Source organism: Mesocricetus auratus, unplaced genomic scaffold (genome assembly GCF_017639785.1).
Source record: "Mesocricetus auratus isolate SY011 unplaced genomic scaffold, BCM_Maur_2.0 Super-Scaffold_100021, whole genome shotgun sequence".
Classification (NCBI taxonomy): Eukaryota; Metazoa; Chordata; class Mammalia; order Rodentia; family Cricetidae; genus Mesocricetus; species Mesocricetus auratus.
In genome coordinates, this window is record NW_024429202.1 from 29,915,233 (window position 1) to 29,933,043 (window position 17,811).

The 17,811-nt window shown below is 42.6% G+C and overlaps 1 protein-coding gene across 8 annotated transcripts in view; it reads right to left on the minus strand.

Annotated features, from left to right (window-relative positions):
• The window catches only part of Cracdl (CRACD like), a 120,555-nt gene that overhangs the window by 38,099 nt on the left and 64,645 nt on the right, over positions 1-17,811 (minus strand). For 7 of the 8 annotated variants that reach the window (XM_040729215.1, XM_040729213.1, XM_013117374.2 and 4 more), the window contains one exon: positions 1,860-1,939. In XM_040729215.1, coding sequence (XP_040585149.1) covers positions 1,860-1,929 — 70 coding nt within the window. In that variant the 5' untranslated portion in view covers positions 1,930-1,939. Of the gene's footprint in view, positions 1-1,859; positions 1,940-10,448; positions 10,468-17,811 lie in introns of those variants that run through there. The other variant, XM_040729217.1, reaches the window with a different exon arrangement.

The window sequence follows — 17,811 nt, forward strand, 5'->3', positions numbered from 1 at the left end:
ATGTTTTGCCTGCATGTGTGCATGTGCACCATGCAGATCTCCTAGAACTGGAGTTATGGATGGTTGTGAGCCACCAGTGGCTTCTGGGAATTGAACCCAGGTCCTCTGCAAGAGCAACAAGTGCTCTTAACTGCTGAGCCACCTCTCCAGCTCCTCTTCTCTGGTTTGTTTGTTTGGACGAGGTCATACTGTATCCCAAGCTGGTCTTGAACTTCCTATGTAGCTGAGGTTCACCGTCCACATCGGAAGTTCCAGTTTCCACCCCCCTTCAAGTGCTCTACTCTAGGTAGGACTGTGTGACAGTCTTTCAAGAAGACAGCTTGCTTCTGCACAGTACCTGGGGTCATGTCTGACCTAGAACTACTGACCCAAGTTCAAGGGTTGAGGTTCTCTGGGCTAACCAACCAAAGCTACAGATTTGCAGGAGGGCTGACTTATCTGTAGGTCACACCCACTCCATCTTTGCAGCTTACCAAAGGGAAGACATCAATTAGACCGATCTCCTCAGACCCTATATCTTGCCTTCTACTCCACCCCAAATCTTACCCCACAAGAAAATGAGATTCAAAATTTCAGAGTAAAACACCAAAGGAAAATGTTCTCACTTATCTTTCTGAGTTACCATTTTCCTTTCAAATCATATTCTCATCTAGAATTTTCAAAATTTAAATAAGAAAAGCTGGTCTGTTCACAGTTAGGTTTACTATTATTCGAAACAAAAAGTACAATACCTCTATTCTCTCATTTTCTAGAATTGATTCCTCATGGGGACCTATGTAGGCCAAACTGGCATCTACTGAAGCTATTTTGGGGGAAACGAAATACTTACTACAACGTTTTCTTATTTTAAAAAGCAACAATTCAGTGTCCTACGATATATTGCAGTTTGAATGACTATTTTCCCCCACTGAGGATTAATCTTAAAATACTCCCACCTTGTATTTGGATTTATTTGGTACCTGAACAACTCATCTTCCTATATGAAATAGAGTGTTCACTGGGATAAGTGTCTGGAGGCAGCAGCTAGCCATTGAGTTTAATATCAATGGAAGTTATTCTTCCTGACCTATGTAAAAGAAAATCACTCCTGAGATTTTGAATTTAAACAAGAGAGGTTGGAGACCTTTGATAACAATACGAGGTGAGTAAAATGGCTGAAAATTCAGGAGAATGTGCACCGAGGGAGATCAGTGTCTTTTAATATTGATTTCACAACTGTATCAAGACATAAATAGCAATTCTATGATTAGATCAGAATGTGTTCTGAGGTGATGACTCACAGCCTGGAAGCTGGCCCAGGAGAAGCTAAGATAAGGCCTTGTAAAAGTCCTAAGAGAAGGGTCAAAGGCTCTTTGGGTATAATCATTCTCTCTGGAGGATCAGCTCATCCTGGCCTTTACAAAAGTTCCTACGCATAGCTTTGGAAAGTGTTGGGTGATAAATGAATCCATTTAGTCTTGGTCTCCATATGTAGCTCAACCTGGCCTTGAACTCAGGATCCTCCTGCCTCTGACATCAAAAGGCAGGTGCTCCTGGGTTAGCCCCTGTTCCTTTGCTTTCAAGTCAAATACAGGGCCATGTTTACCTCCAGGAAAAGAAAAAGGACATTTAAAGCCCCCAACGCTTTGGCAGAGCAACAGGAGAGAAATGCTGCCAAATGGCGTTAAATGGTAAGGGTGTCCTCCTGGAGTCAGTGTGGGGCTGGGGATGTCTGAGCTCACGGGGGGGGGGGGGGACGGGGACGGGGACGGGGGACACTCCACATGCCTCTCCATGCAGGAAACCACAAAGCCCACAAAGTCCAGCCCCAAACAAGCAAACACAGCCTCTTCCCAGAGCAGGGGAAGCTGGGACCTCACCTGTGCCATCCTCCCCAAGGCCTTCAGCAGCTTCCCGAAGCTTGATGTCCATCACCCTTGTGGAAAGCATGTCCAGTTCACTAAAACCAGATGGAAATCCATGTTAGAGGAGCATACGGAGCAGAGTGACCAATGAGTGCCATGCTGGTAGGGACTGCTTCTGTCTGTCACCTCACCCGAATGTCACTCTGAAAAGTCAGAGTTGAGGGCAGAGGAGGACAGTACGGGTCGTGTCCACAGCCGCATGGGTAGCAACCACACAAGTGTCTTTCTCATTACTGATGCCAGCAATTTCACAGAAAACGTTAACACAACGGCAGGTCAGAGACTTTCACAGTTCCCTTCAAATTGCAAGAAATTGTTTGTTTTTCCTCTAGCAAGTTTGGAAAATGTGGAGAATAAAAAAATCACCCATGACCCCACAAACTAAGGATAATAAAGGTTTTAGTCTCCTTCCAACCTCCTTTACACATTTGTTACCCGTGCACACACATTAAGACACCTGACTTCTGATTTTTGTAGCACACTACTTGAATTAAAAGTCTTCCTAAAACTCAGCCATCTCTGATGCCTGAATGCCTACACAATATTTTAGTGTTATTATTTACACCTGAGTCTTCTGGTTTTGAACTTGGGGAAAATTCCAAGCAAATACAGCAGGAAGGTGAACCCGACATAAAATTACCCTCCTTCCTTGTACCCCACACCCATGCTTGCTAGATCATTTTCAAGTAAATCATCCCAGTTACTATTACCGTTTCATCCATATGAATTCACCTTCTTCCTAAATAAGGTATCTGATTTACTCATCCACAATCCTGCTACAGAAATCAGTGCTCCCTGTAGTCCAGCCCCTCATACCCAACTGGAGACAGCACACTCTCCCTCTGTGTACAGCACGCTCTGTCTGGAAAGCTCTCTTTGCTGGGAGTGACTAAGAATCCCTATACATAAAGAGAGAGGTTCCAATGCTCGATTAACCAATTCATAGTCTGGCTTTTACATAAGGTAAAAGGATGGGAGGAGTAGAATGAACATATTTAACAGAGTGCTGGAGTTGGCACTAATATTTAGGTGGCCTTTAATATAAATGTTAGAGAGCCTGTCCTCCCTCCAGATTGGTTCCTTTTAACATTTTTCATTATCATCACCATCGCTTGAGGCAGGCTCTCACTATGTAGCATTAGCTGGGCTGGAACTTACTATGTAGACCAGGCTGGCTTCGAACTCACAGAGATCTGCTTACCTCTGCCTCCCTGTCTTAATTAGGGTTTCCATTGCTGTGATAAAAAACTCATGACTAAAAGCAACTTGGGTAGGAAAGGGTTGATTTCAGTTTACAGTTCTATAACACAGTCCATCTCTGAGGAAGTCAGGATGGGAATCAAACAGGGCAGGAACCTGGCGGCAGGAGCTGATGCAGAGGCCCTGGAGGATGCTACTTACTGACTTGCTCCCCATGACTAGCTTAACCTGCTTTCTTATAGAGCCCAGTACCACCAGCCCAAGAATGGTACCACCCTCAACGGGCTGGACCATCCCACACCAACCATCAAACAAGAAAATGCCCAGGCTTGCTCACAGGCCAACCCGGTGGGTATATTTTCCTCAGTTGAAGGTCCCTCTTCCAAAATGACTCCAGTTTGTGTCAAATTTACATAGAGCTAGCCAGTACACTGACTACTGAATTAAAGACATGTGCCTCCACACCTATTTTTAAAAATCGTGTGTGTGAGAGTGAGATAGAGAGAGAGAGATAGAGACAGAGACAGAAGAGTGTGTTCAGGTGCCTGCAGAGGTTGGGAGAGTGTTGGGTCCTCTGGAGCTGGAGTTACAGGCTGTTGTGAGCCATCTGCTGTGGGTGCTGGGAACAGAACTTGAGTCTTTGGCAAGAGAGTATGAGCTCTTAGTTAATTTATTTCATCACTCTAGTTCTCTGGCTGATTTCTTAAAGATTGAAAAAAAAAACCCTTCTTGAAAACTTAGCTTCTCAATTGTCATGCCATTTGGTTTCATGGAAACATCTGATGTGAGCATCACTTCTATCTAAAACCTTCTGATGGGACATCATGCTCTTGCTCTCATTGTACAAAGGTGAGGTAGAAACAGCACTTGCTGCAATCGTGGGCCACCACTCCACTCCTTGTTATCACTCTCCATGTTCACGGTCAGAGTAACAGATGCTGCAGTTAAAGAGGTCATTGGCTGTGACACACCGTGCCCCACCCAAAGGCCTCCAAGATGTCAGCATTATCAGCCATCTCTGATGCCTGCATGGCCTGTTGATACTACTGGAAGCTGAGGAGCTGCCAGGGGACTTGGGATGCGAGGCTACGGAGGAAGGACCAAAACAAACAAACAAAACAAAACAAAAAACGGAGGAGAGAGTGAACCTGGCGAGGGCGGGTGGAATTCACTAACTATTAATTAACCCGGGTAATCACCGGCCGGGGCTGTCACTGAGGGAGAAAGGTGGAAGCACAGGGCTCTTTCATCCCTGGAACGCGGCATTAACCGCAGTGACTGAAAATCACTTATCTCCTGTAATCCCGGAGAGCTCTGCTTGGCCAGTCAGGAGGTGAGAGTACACATCGCCCCAGCGGATTTATTAGCGTGCCTGCAGTACTGAGGCAGAGTTCATTCTGAACGCTCACACTGAGTGTGAGGGTGCTTCTGAGCCACAGGGGTTACAGGGACAGATGAGACCTGCATGGTCTCTGCCTCTTTCAGGTGTTGCCCTAGTGAAGGGGAGGACAGCGCTGGGATGGCTCCATCTATGCACTCTGAGATGTCCTGGATGGAACTGAGAGTAGCCAGGGAGTTCAAAGTGTAGACTCTCCCACTGAGATGGCTCTGCCCTGCCCACCAAGCAACCCCTGGCCGGGATCCAGCCAGCATTCTGGGCCGAGGCTGACAGGGACTCTCAGGCTGAGAGAAGGAGTTTAAGGTTGATGGGATGTATCTACTAACAGAGAAGATATAATTCTACAGAAACTGTGAAGTCACCTCTGGCAGAGGAAAAGTATCAATGACAGGAATTACGGAGGGTATGTTTGGCTGTGTGAGGGTGTGCATGAACCCCCATGGGTGGGTGTATAGAGGGCTCCCTGACTTTATCCTATGATCCTGGAGCAGCCCAAAGGCTCAGACCTGCTTCTCTCAAATTTGAATGATGTGTCTGTAAGAAAGCTACATAGGGCAGAGGGTTCAGGAGCAGGTAGAGTTAACGAGGAACAAGAAGGGACCCATGTGGCTCCTTCTAGACCCCCCCAAAGGTTAACGAAGAGTACCAGGAGACGCCACAAGAGCCAGTAGGCTCAAGAAGACCACAGTACCCACTGACACCGGGACTCCATAGGGCAGATCGTAACACCTGCTCATGTTTCGTGTTCCAACTCTTTCCTACTGACATGTGTACCATGCGGTTAAGAGGAAGAGAGCAAAGACTTGGATACCGGGATGCCTTGGGGTTGCACATTAATTCTAAAATCTACCAGCACTGGGCTCAGGGTCCCCATTCACAAAAGACAGACAGCAATACCTTTAACCCAATGAGACCTGCATTAATTACTCTTTCACCACTGTGACAAAGCACCTGACAAAAGCAACTTAAGGAAGCGTTTATTTTAGTTCACGGTCTGAGATTGGAGTCCATCATGGTGGGGGAGCCACGACAGCAGGGTGTGAGGGAGTGTGGGCCACAACTGTGCTCACTCCAGGAAGCAGACAGCAATGAACGCAGGGACTTAGCCCACCTTCTTCTCTCTGCTCAGGCTGCGACCCAGGCCGTGGGATGGTGCCCCTCATATTCAGCATGGGTCTTCCCTGTTCTGCTAAAGGCTCTTTTGAAAAACAAGCTCATAGATGCACTCAGAGGTGTGTTTCCATGGTGATTCTAAACCCCATCGGGATGACAATGAAGAGGAGCCGGCATGTAGCAAGAGCTTGCCGAGCAAGGGTGTGGGCACCACGGCTGGTCCTTCAGCAAGTATTCCTGTCTGTGTAGCATCATGGCCCAGCACGCATGACTGCTGTATCTCAGGGCAGGTGTCCCCACTTTATCTTACGAAAACCAAGCAAATGGCTCACTTTGGGGTCACCTCACTCTGGGGTCACCGCGATCAGTCACAGGAGAGTGACACCGGAGCTTCCTAACCCTCACTCAAGCTGCTGCTGAGCCATCACTTATGAGGCATGTCACAGAGGGGCGGCTGCCCAGAGAGTCCACCATAGTCTGTGCAGATGGAGAAGTGTCTCTATCACGGGGCCATTCTATTTGGAAACACCACAGCTCTAACAATGTTGGGCCCTTGTGAAGATTAGGCCTCCATCTCAGTAATGCTAAGCGGAAAGCCACAACAGGGCAAGATCACCTTTGACTTCCCACAGGAAGACATGCTTGCCTTGGGAACTCACAGTTCAAGTCGATCCCTACCTGAAGGGCCCACAACAGGCATCTGCACTCCCCACCCCCGATCTTGTTTTTCTGACAGCTGTTAAGTCCCAATCAAAGAAAACCTATTCTTTAGACTACATTTGGACTTCAAGGGCCTCCTCGGGAGTTCTTATTAACTCACAAGGAAGCTGTTCTCCTCCAGCCCCCTCTGCAGTGTGCAGTACTTAGTGTGAATGCATGTACCCACAGACCTCAGGGAAGTCGTTTCCAAAAGAAGCCTTAATTGGGGGGCTGGGGCTGCCTACTCCTTCTCTCCATTTTAACTGTGACCACAGGCTCCTTCCTAGCTAACAGCCAAGCTCTACCAGTAGCTGCAAATTCTACTCAAAATCCTCTAAATTTGTCCACATGAAGCATAGGTTTTAATGTGTTATCATAAATGTTCCAATCCACTAAACCTACCTACAGAGTGGAGAACATCTGAGCACTAGGTAGAGACATCTAAGTGTGTGATTACAGATGAAAATCTTGGTGTTCACCATACAGACCAGCTCCCACACTTATGGATTCGTCCACACCTCCTGGATCTTTTACAACACACCCCAAGGCTGGAAACAGACATTTGGGAGCCTTAGGGGAGGCTAGGTTAAAACAAAACAACTTTGATTTGGTGTCTTTCCACCTGTTTCCAACATTCTTTCTCCTCCCTTTTATTAGACCGTGGCAGGGCTCTGTGTTTCTCGGGGTCTCTGTACCCACCAACCTTCATGCACTGTCTGAATGGGTATTACTCTCTGATAAGTAACCACATTTAAAGCAGAAAGCTCTATGGATATGAGATAAATGCCAACATGAATTTTAAGCTGCGAAAAATAATAGCCTTCAGCTTTAAAGGTGGGTTAGGCTACTGTTAATGTGGCAACGCCTACGCCACAGCGAGTCTGGTGCAAATGATAATGATTGACGGCGCATTGATAGTTTGAATAGTCAGAAGGCAGTAAGGAGCAACCTAAAGTAGGCAGATATTAGACTAGCACTGATCTTGAATGAAGGAAACGGCTATAGGAGGGTTAGTATGCACAGGGCTTTCGCCCTGAGGGCCCTTTCAGTTTGTGAGGTGAACTGGCTAAGGACGCACCTGACTCAAACAGCAGAAGGGAGGGCTAGCTGAGCAGATGGGAAAATGCAGGTGGTCTTGGGGAGGTTAGAACTTGGGGAGAGTGCTGATACCTAGGCACCCTCTCCCACAGTTCTTGGTGCCTGTGAATTGTACACATATTGAGGATATGTTAAGGAACCAGACAGAGGACAACATCGGGGAAGTTGAGGAAAATGGGTGGAGATTTTCTTTTGTCCATTGCCGAAGAGATGGGATGTTCACAGATTTGAGTCTAGCCAAGTTGGTAGTAGAAGTCAACACTCTTCAGAGAACACAGCTGATTCCAGAATTCCCACAGCACTTCACTCAGCGTCTACCACAGACTCCAAATGTGCTAGTCACATACAGAGATAGGAAAGTGTGACCAATAGTCACACTAAAAATATTAATTCACAGAGCATGAACCCAAGCGACTAATTGCATACAGAATAGACAAAGATTTGAAAGAAGATATCTGAGAACTGAAAGGAGCAAACATTATGGTTGCACGGAGTAAATAGAAGACTTTTCAAACCAAAAGAGAATATGAGAATACGAGAAACAAATATAAACATCAAAGACAAAGATGTCATTCCTAAATGAAATATTCCCCTAAAAGGTCTCAACAGTAGATTAGAGACAGGCATCAGATATATCAACAGAAGCTACCTTCTTAAAAGCAGAAAGAAAAAAGATGAACATGAACCATGAAAAGAGCATCAGTGTGCCATGGTACAGTGCGAGATGACCTAACAGAGACACAATTGAGTCCCAGGAGAACAATTATCCTTCAATAACAAAGACATATGGGGCTGGAGAGATGGTTCAGAGGTCAAGAGCACTTGCTGCCCTCGCAGAAGAGCCTGGTTCAGTTCCCAGCACCCACATGGTAGTTCACAACTATTTGTAACTCCAGTTTCAGAGAATCTGATGGTCTTTTGTGACCTCTGCAATTACCAAGTGTGCCCATAGTGCACATACATACATGCAGGCAAAACACTCATACACATTAAAGTAAATTAACCTACATTTTAAATATAATTTGTGTAATGAGAAATACATGCAATATATTTATCTACCTAATTATCTCTAGATAAGTGTAAACATTTGTTTATAATAGACATTGCTACAGAAAATGCAAAAAGACGTTTTTTAGGATACCGGAGAGTAGATGAGATTGAAACTGATAGCTGAAGGGAGGGTGGCAGGCAGAAGAAGAGGGGAGAAGGAAAAGGAGAAGAGAAGGAATTTGGAGAATGTGTGAATATGTGTACCAGTAGGGTTGGAAACATTAGAATCTTAGCTCACATGTGGGCAGATCACAGATCACAGAGCAAGCCTGTGTATTAAGAGCAAAGATGAAGACAGAATCTTGGCAACACTCAAAAGAGAAAGATACAGCTCCTGTAGGCAGACAGCAATGTAGATGTCCATCAATAAGTAAGACAGGAGAAAGAGATGGGATGGCACCCTCAAAAACCCGAGGAAGAAACCACCATGACCCAGTAACCTGGCTTCTACTCCAGAAAAACCATCTGTCAGCAATGAATATGTAAATAAACAAATGTGTAGATAATAGTTAGGCAAGTGGAAACTTAAGAATTTGTTCATAAAAGACGTGTGTGGGGATGTCAAAGAAGTTCTTTAGTATGGAGGAAAGCAGAGTGAGATACAGTGGGTAAGATAACTACAAGTCTGATTTCTTTCTCCAAATTTATTTAAGGAAATGCAACAATCTGAAGAAAGTGAACAATGTATGTAGACATGAAACCATGCCTTTTAGGTGTGTGGGTAAATGAGACTATGCTGTCACAAGGTTCTTTCATTTTACATGAAGTGGTTCAGTATTAACTCTGTATAGATAATGATATATTAAGAATTATCAAGGGGCTGGAGAGATGGCTCAGCTGTTAAGAGCACCGGCTGCTCTTCCAGAGAACTGGGGTTTGATTTCCAGTACTCAAATGGTGGCTCACAACCATCTGTAACTCCAGTTCCAGGGCATATGGCGCCCTCCTATGGACTCTACGGGGACTGCATACACTTGGTGCACAGACATAACGAAGGCAAAAAAAAAACCCACAATATAAAACATAAAAGGCTAACATTTAAAACTGAAATAAAATAAAGGCATTCTAGATAAAGACAGAATTATACACACAGAACCTTCTACAACTGCAGCGCCAGGGGATGTGATGCCTGTTCTGGTTTCTACAGGCACTAGGCATGATAGGCATGAGTGTGGTACACAGGCATATATGCAAGCAAAATTACATACACATAAAATTAACATTTAAATAAAGAAGAATCAATATTGTAGCCAGTGTGGTGGCATACCTCTTTAATCCCAGCACTCTGGAGGCAGAGGCAGGTGGACCTCTGTGAGTTCAAGGCCAGACTGACCTTTATAATGAGTTCCAGGACAGCCACAGCTACTTAGTGAGACCATGTCTTTTAAAAAAAAAAGCAATATTCTTCTCCCTGAGTAAATACTACAGAATTCAATACAAGGAAGGTTAGCTAAAAAGCTGCAAATTAATTGAAACAGAACACTAAAACATGTATCTAACTTGAAAAGAAGGAAAACCAGAAAGAAAACTGGAGGGCCAGAGAGATGGCTCAGCAGTAGAGACTGGCACTTGAAGCCTAGACTGACAGCCTGAATTCGATCCCAGGCAGACATGGTGGAAGGAGAGAACGGACCTCCACAGGCGGGCTGAGGTGCACATATGTGCACGAGTACACACTTACACACAAACAAATCAGCAAAAACGTGAACAAAAAGAAAAAAAGTAACGAACAAGATGAGATATGCATATAGTAAATAGATATAAACATAAAAGAAAACACACATAACACTTCTAAACAGCATGGGCATGTCCCTTCCCAATATAAATGTAAACAAAAATATCTTGGTATGTATTAAGAACTCATAGCAAATGTATACTTGGCTCTTTATTGAAATGAAATATTTCTGCTCATTAAAAATTGGATAGCAAAGCCACAGGTGGGGAGGTCTGTGCAAAAAAAAAAAGTGACAAACAAACCTGCTTACCTCCAGCATATACAAAGAACTCACAGAACCCAATCCACTAAAGGCAATGACTTCCTTCCTCCAACGCTGGCCAACTGACCTGAATGGACACATTGAAAAGAAGATAGGACAGTAGCCAATGATGAAATGGCAAGTAAAGAGAGAAGGTAACACCAGGTAAACCCGACAGGAGACAATGAAAAGCCCAACTATGAGAAGCTCAGCCAGGCCAAGGAGTGGGATTAGGGACTATGCCAGGGTAGACACAACATATGCTGTAGAGCCTGCCATTGAGGCTATTCTTTGGGCTCATTAAAAAAAAGCCCAAAATTCTAAGCCAAATATTCTTGATGTTTATAATTACAGTTGCTTAAAATAATGTTTTTAGGACATACACAGTGCCTCCTCTGAATCAGTATCAAATAGTATAAAAATGGGCATCCAGAAAATTCTAGAGAAACAATGATACAGCAAATGAGGCAAAATGCCAACCCGTAAATCTACCCAAAATTTAAATGGGAAAATTCCGGGTCTATGTGAATCTTTAAAGGTTTGTCATGATAGCCAATAGAGGGAGTTGCAAGTTATTAGAGAATAGAAAAGGCAGGGACTTGGAGGTGGCAGCGTGAAGAATACAGTGAGTCCTCACCATGGAGAAAGGAAAGCCCGGCTCACATAGAGGAGAAGGCAATAGAAACCACCTCTGAGAGGGCACGGGCGTGGCCGAGCAGACACGCCTTTACCACAGCTATTACAAACATGCAGAGACAATACACACAGCCTCATATATACATGATTAATAATAAACGAAAGCATGATTACAATGACTCACAAAACAGCAAATAGAAAAAGAGGGACACGGGAGGGGTGGGGCCAGACAAGCCCTGGGCTTGATCTCCTACACCATAAAGGGGTGTGTGTGTGTGTGTGTGTGTGTGTGTGTGTGTGTGTGTGTACATTATAAAAACAAACTAAAAATCCTGGGGTTGACAGAAAATGAATGAAAGGAAAAATAATACTTGAAGGGCTCAATTAGAGGCCTGGGTTGGAAGAGTGAAGAATCAAGATTGGAAATTAATCAATAAAGAGCATCTGAAGTGAAAAAAAATCAATAGCCCCAGAGAAATCTGAAACACCATTAGGTATACCAACATTCAGAGTAGGAGTACAATGGGAGAGGAAACAGAAGATTGCTCTGGGAAATAATGACAAAAATCTTCTTGAATTTGATGAAAAACAATCTATATATCAAAGAAAATTAACAAGCCCCACATAAATCAATAGTAATGAAATATGCAGCAGACTTACTGTAGTCTAAATCTGGAAGCCAAAGACAAGAAGGAAAGCGCGAACACAGTAAGAAAAGAGCCATTGTGTCCACAGGAACCACAGTAAAATTAACAGCTACTTTCTCATCAGAAACAAGGCCAAGCCAGAAGGCAGGACAAATACACATATATTCAAAGCACGGAGAGAAAAAAGTGTTAACTAACAATCTCAAAAATAGACGTAAGGGCTGGAGAGATGGCTCAGCAGTCAAGAGCACTGGCTGCTCTTCTAGAGGACCTGGGTTTGAATCCCAGCACTCACTTGTGGGTTCACAACCACCTGTAACTCCAGTTCCAGAGCATATGACGCCTTCTTATGGACTCTATGGACACTGCATACACTTGGTGCACAGACGTAATGCAGGCAAAACAACAGCACAATATAAAAATAAAAGGCTAACTTTTAAAACTGAAATAAAACAAGGGCATTCAAGAAAAGAACTAATTTCTTGTGAGCACTCCTCCCTTTTAAAATCGCTCCTGAGTTCTTCAAGCTTAAAGCCACACCAGACAATAGCATGAATCCACAACACAAAACCACAGAACACTAATAAAAGAATTCTAACAGAAAACATACAACTGGATGAGTCTGCCTCCCATTTCTTCTAAGTGATCTCAAAAGCAGCTGTATAGAGTGATATTTCAAAATTTATTACTGGGACTGTACCATGGAGAAATGTAACATATTTGACAATTACAGAATAAAGGAGGAGTATAAGAATAACATGGTTGTATTTTTAAAACTGCAGAGGCTGGAGAGATGGTTCAGCGGTTAAGAGCACAGCCAGCTTTTGCAGAGAATTTAGATTTGGGTCCCACAGCAGGAGGCTCATAATTGCCTATAACTCCATTTCCAGGAGATGTGACTCCTTCTTCTGGACTCAGTGGGCACCTACACTCATTGTACTCGTGCTCACATGCACTCACGTGTACACACACACACACACACACACACACACACACACGCACGCACACACACACACACATGCACGCACACACACACTTTAAACAAATAAGTAAATCTTTTTTAAAAAGTCCTATTTTCTCGAAGCCTCAACAAGCCACACAATTGATATGTGACCCAGCCCATAGTGTGATAAGGCTGGGTCATGTGACTCATTTTCCTTCTTGTCACCCCCTGACCTACTGAGATCCTAATGGGCAGTCAAATCTCCTGTCTTTGCATGAACCCTGACCTCCAGTGCAGGTCCACACACACTGAACAGCTTGGCTGAGCCTGTTTCCTACACATGGAGCATGCCATACCCTCTTCTAGAACCTATGATGTAATAAATCTTTCCACGTTGCACCTCTCTCCAAGTGTACTTTCCACAGCACTGTTGGAACGATCCTTAGTCCACCCCTACTCCCAACGAGGGGGGATACCTACCCCACTAACCATACAATTGCAAGTTGAGTGGGGAAACGAGAATCTTGATTCACAGGACAAAACCAAACCAAAATTGTGTGTGTGTGTGTGTGCACGCGTACACACACACACACACACACACACACACGCACTTTTTTCTTCATAGACTTTTTGTTCTTCCCCCCCCTCAGACCCTTTAAAAGACAAAGGATTCTTATTATGTTGTAATTGTTAGCTCTGCACCAAATACAGACGCAATACATACAGCAACAGGGAGGGAGGGAACTGAACTGTGAGGAACGAAGCTGGTGGTCTGCAGGGATGGCTCCATGGACAAATCAATCTATGTGTAAGAGAGAAGACGGAGTTTGGAGCCCTGGGGTCTCCAGAGCCTATGTAAACACTGGGTGTGTGTGGAGACTGGCTGTAATCCCAGTGCTCTGAGGCAGAGGCAGGGGATCTCTGGAACGAGCTGACTAGATAGGCTAGATGTACCAGACCCTGCGTAGATGGGCGAGGTAATGCTTGATGGAGGGTGGGACAGTGGGGGGGGCACGCCTTTAGTCCCAGCACTCGGGAGGAGGCAGAGGCAGACAGATCCCGGAATATTTGAGGCCAGTCTGGCCAACAGAGCAAGCTCCAGGACAACTAAAGATACACAGAGAAGTCTCGTTTCGAAAAACAAAACAAACAAAAAGAGTGATGGAGGAAGATTTCCAGGAATTCATATGTGCATTGCACATATATACTCTCACACATGTGAACGTGAATACACATTCACACACATCACACACACAGACATATGTTAAATAAAAGAATTAAGTTGGTATAGATCTAAAGCTAATTTTGGCATGTTAGGATATACGTTGTAAGGCTTAAATCAACCCCTGAAAATAACCAAAGAAAATGCAGGTAAAAGTCAATACAGAAGTCAGAGGCATGCTAGACAATATTCACTTCAGAGAGAAGGGAAGGTGAAGTAACACAGGAACAAAGTACTCATGAAATAAACTGAAGAAAAGGAGAGGCAGAATAATGTTATCTATCCGTGATGATGCCCAATGCAAGCAGATGTAGTCACTCAAAAGGAAGAAATTACCAGACTACATTAAAAAAGCATGTTTAGGGGCTGGGGAGATGATTCAATGGTTAGGAGCACTGGCTGCTCCTCCAAAGGTCCCAGCTTCAGTGCCCAGCACCCACATGGTGGCTCACAACCATCAGTAACCCAGGTCCAGAGGACCTGGCGCCTTCTTATGGCCTCCTCAGGCACCAGGCACCCGAGTGGTGCACAAACAAGTAACCTATACACATAAAATAAAAATTAAATAAAAACAAGTTTAGTCTCATAAATACAAGCAAGTTAAAAATAAAGTGCCATATCCTACACTCAACAAAGTGGCTATGATAACAATAGACAAAATAAATGTTGAAATAAAAACATTTTTAAAGATAAGAGGAACAACTTAAAATGATGAAATTGTTATGCTACCAGGAAAACATAAGAAATATATATTGACCTAAATCAGCCTTACGTGACATGATCTCCAAACTGATAGAAATGAATTCAAAGACAGAAAATTCAACAATCATAGCTAGGGACCTCAATACCTGACTTTTTATTAGTATATATTTTATTTTTTATTAGTATATATTTTTATATATACTAATTTTATTAGTAAATATTTTATATTTTATTAGTATATATTAATTGTACAAACTAATGGATTTCACGAAGACACTTAATTCATGGACATAAGGTACTGTGATCATCATTTCCCTGCCATCAGCCACATGTGCTTAGCAACTCCATCCTCCCACTAGCTCTCCTTCTATTCCTATGACTTTTAAAAATATCTACATACAAGGGAAAACATATGATAACTGGTGTGTGTGTGTGTGTGTGTGTGTGGAGTGGGATGAGGTCTCTTGTAGACTAATCTGGCATCTGATTTGACGTTTGAGATTGGCTGTGAACTCCTGATCTTCCTGCCTCCGCTTCGCAAGTGCTGGGAATACAGACACGCATCATTATACGTATCTTTCATGTTATTTCTTGCAGCACAATAAACTTCAGCTACATCAATTTTTATGCAAACGATGTGACTTTGTTCTTCTTAATGATTTGTGTTACATATACACACACCATTAAAATATAAATATCACACACACACACACACCTCAATCCATCTGTTGATTGGCACCTAGGTTGATTCAGTGACATAAAACTGCTACAATAAATGTGGATGTGCAGGTCAGTACCTGACTTTTAATAATTGATTGAACAAACAGGCAGTGTGTCAACAGGATATAAAAGACTTGAAGAACAACATTAACTAGACTGATCAGGAATCTGCAGATCACCCCACCTGGCAACAGAAAACATAGCAACTGAACACACAGTCTCCTGAAGATCACATGAAAGGCTCTCCAGGATACACAACGAGAGATCCTAACAATTCTATATACACTTAAAAGGATTAAAAAAGAATAAGGTATGTTTTCTAACAAAAATTAGGGAAGACAGATATAGAAATATACTTACATAGAAGTTAAATATTTTGAACTAACCAAGACAATGGCTCCATATTAATTTCAGAAAAATGTGTTTTAAAAGAAAAATTTTAGATAGTGTCTTTTAAAAATTATAAAATTATCAGTCTATCAAAAATATGTCTCAATGGGTGGTGGTGGAATGCCTTTAATCCCAGCACTCAGGACGCAGAGGCAGGTGGATCTCTGTGAGTTTGAGGCCATTTGGGTCTACTGGAGTTCCAGGACAGGCTCCAAAGCTACACAGAGAAACCTTGTCCCCCCAAAAAATATGTATGATAGGGGATGTCCTTCTGTATATTGTATATATGTTTCTCTTATTGGTTGATGAATAAAATACTGTCTGGTCAATGAGGCAAGAAGATAGGCAGGACTAGAATGAAGAGAATTCTGGGAAAGGTAGCCAGAGAGAGCCCACCAAACAGTTGTCATGTGGTCAACAAAGGAGCAGAAGGTCCAGACATTCTCTGGTAAGCCAAGACCACATGGAAATACATAGATTAATAGAAATGGGTTAAAAATTAAGACAGAGCTAGCCAGTAAGAAGCCCTGGTCATCAGCCAAAAATTTCATAACTAATACAGTCTTTGTGTGCTTATTTGGGGTTGAAAAGGGTGGCAAGACCTCGTGGGTCAAGAATCCCAGCATATTATGTCTATCATAAACATGAAGCCCTATAAAAAGAGAATCCACATGTTCTTAAAACAAAACTGATAAAATGGAGAGATGGTTCAATTACAACAGTTACTCCTACAACCAGGATTATCTTTCAATAATTGGTAAACTCACAATATATAACTATTATTATTCAATTATCTTACTCCATTTAAAAATGTTTTAAAACCAAGAGTAGTAAAAACAATCTTGAAAAATAAGAATATAAATAAAATACCCACTCTCCACTCTCAAATCTTATCAAAGGGGCTGTAAAGATAGCGTAGAGGTTTAGAGTGTTTGCTGAACAATCATAAAGACCAGAGTTTAAATCCCAACACCCACCACAAATGCCTGTAACTCCAGATCTGAAAGAATGGATGTTCTCTTCTGGTCTCCATGTGCAAAGGCATAGGCAGCATGGACTCCCTACACATGGGTACATAGACACACACACACACACACACACACACACAGACACAACACCTACTGTAATAAGATTTCATTAAACTGACACATACATATAGAGCCAGAGATTAGAAACTGGAGCTAAATGTAAATGAATACTATGATAACCAACTATTTTTAACAAGGATATCAAGGTCAATGTCAATGTGGAAAGGACAATTTTTTCAACAAATTCTGCTGGGACAAGTAGACATCTACATGTAAAAATATAATCTGTACTCACACCTCACAACATACCTACCATTACATATAGGGGATCACAGAGCTAAATATAAGTGCCAAAAGTGCATATGAAATTTTTAGAATAAAATAGGAATAAGTCTCTAATCTAGTGTTGGGCAATAATCACTCAGATGTGACATTCAGAACATAAAAGGGAAGAGTCATAAGTTTTGACTTTATCAAAATGATATGCTTTTTGTTTCAAAGAACTATCAAAGTATAAAGACAACTGGGAAAGTAAGAGAAAGTATTTGCCAATCACATATCTGATAAGGGAATATATACAAGATATATAAATATACACGATATATGAATAATCCTTACACAAGTCTATTCAAATCATTTCCTTTAAAAACAAAGGTTTGAACAGGAACTTGTACAGAGGAGGTACATGAAAATATTCTTAATGACAATAGTCATTAGTCAGAACATGAGTCAAACCACAGTGAGCTACTACCTCCTCATTAGAACGTCTGTAATCAAAGACATGGACAATACATGTGTGAAAGTATGTGAGCAAACTAGAACATTAATCCATTGCTGATGAAATGTAAATTGTCATGCTGCTTCAGGCAAGTTTAGTAGCTTCTCCAAATGTCAAACATAAAATTGCCACATGGTCACAACTCTAGTCCTAGGCATCAAGTAAAAGGGAAAGAAATACATAGAGCCACAGAGGATTCTGGGAAGATGGCAGATAAAGAAGAGAGCAATGACAATAGGCAGAATTTGTCCAATGTAACTATTTTATATCTGGATTCTAATAAAGGCTTACAACTTCCAAGAGCTA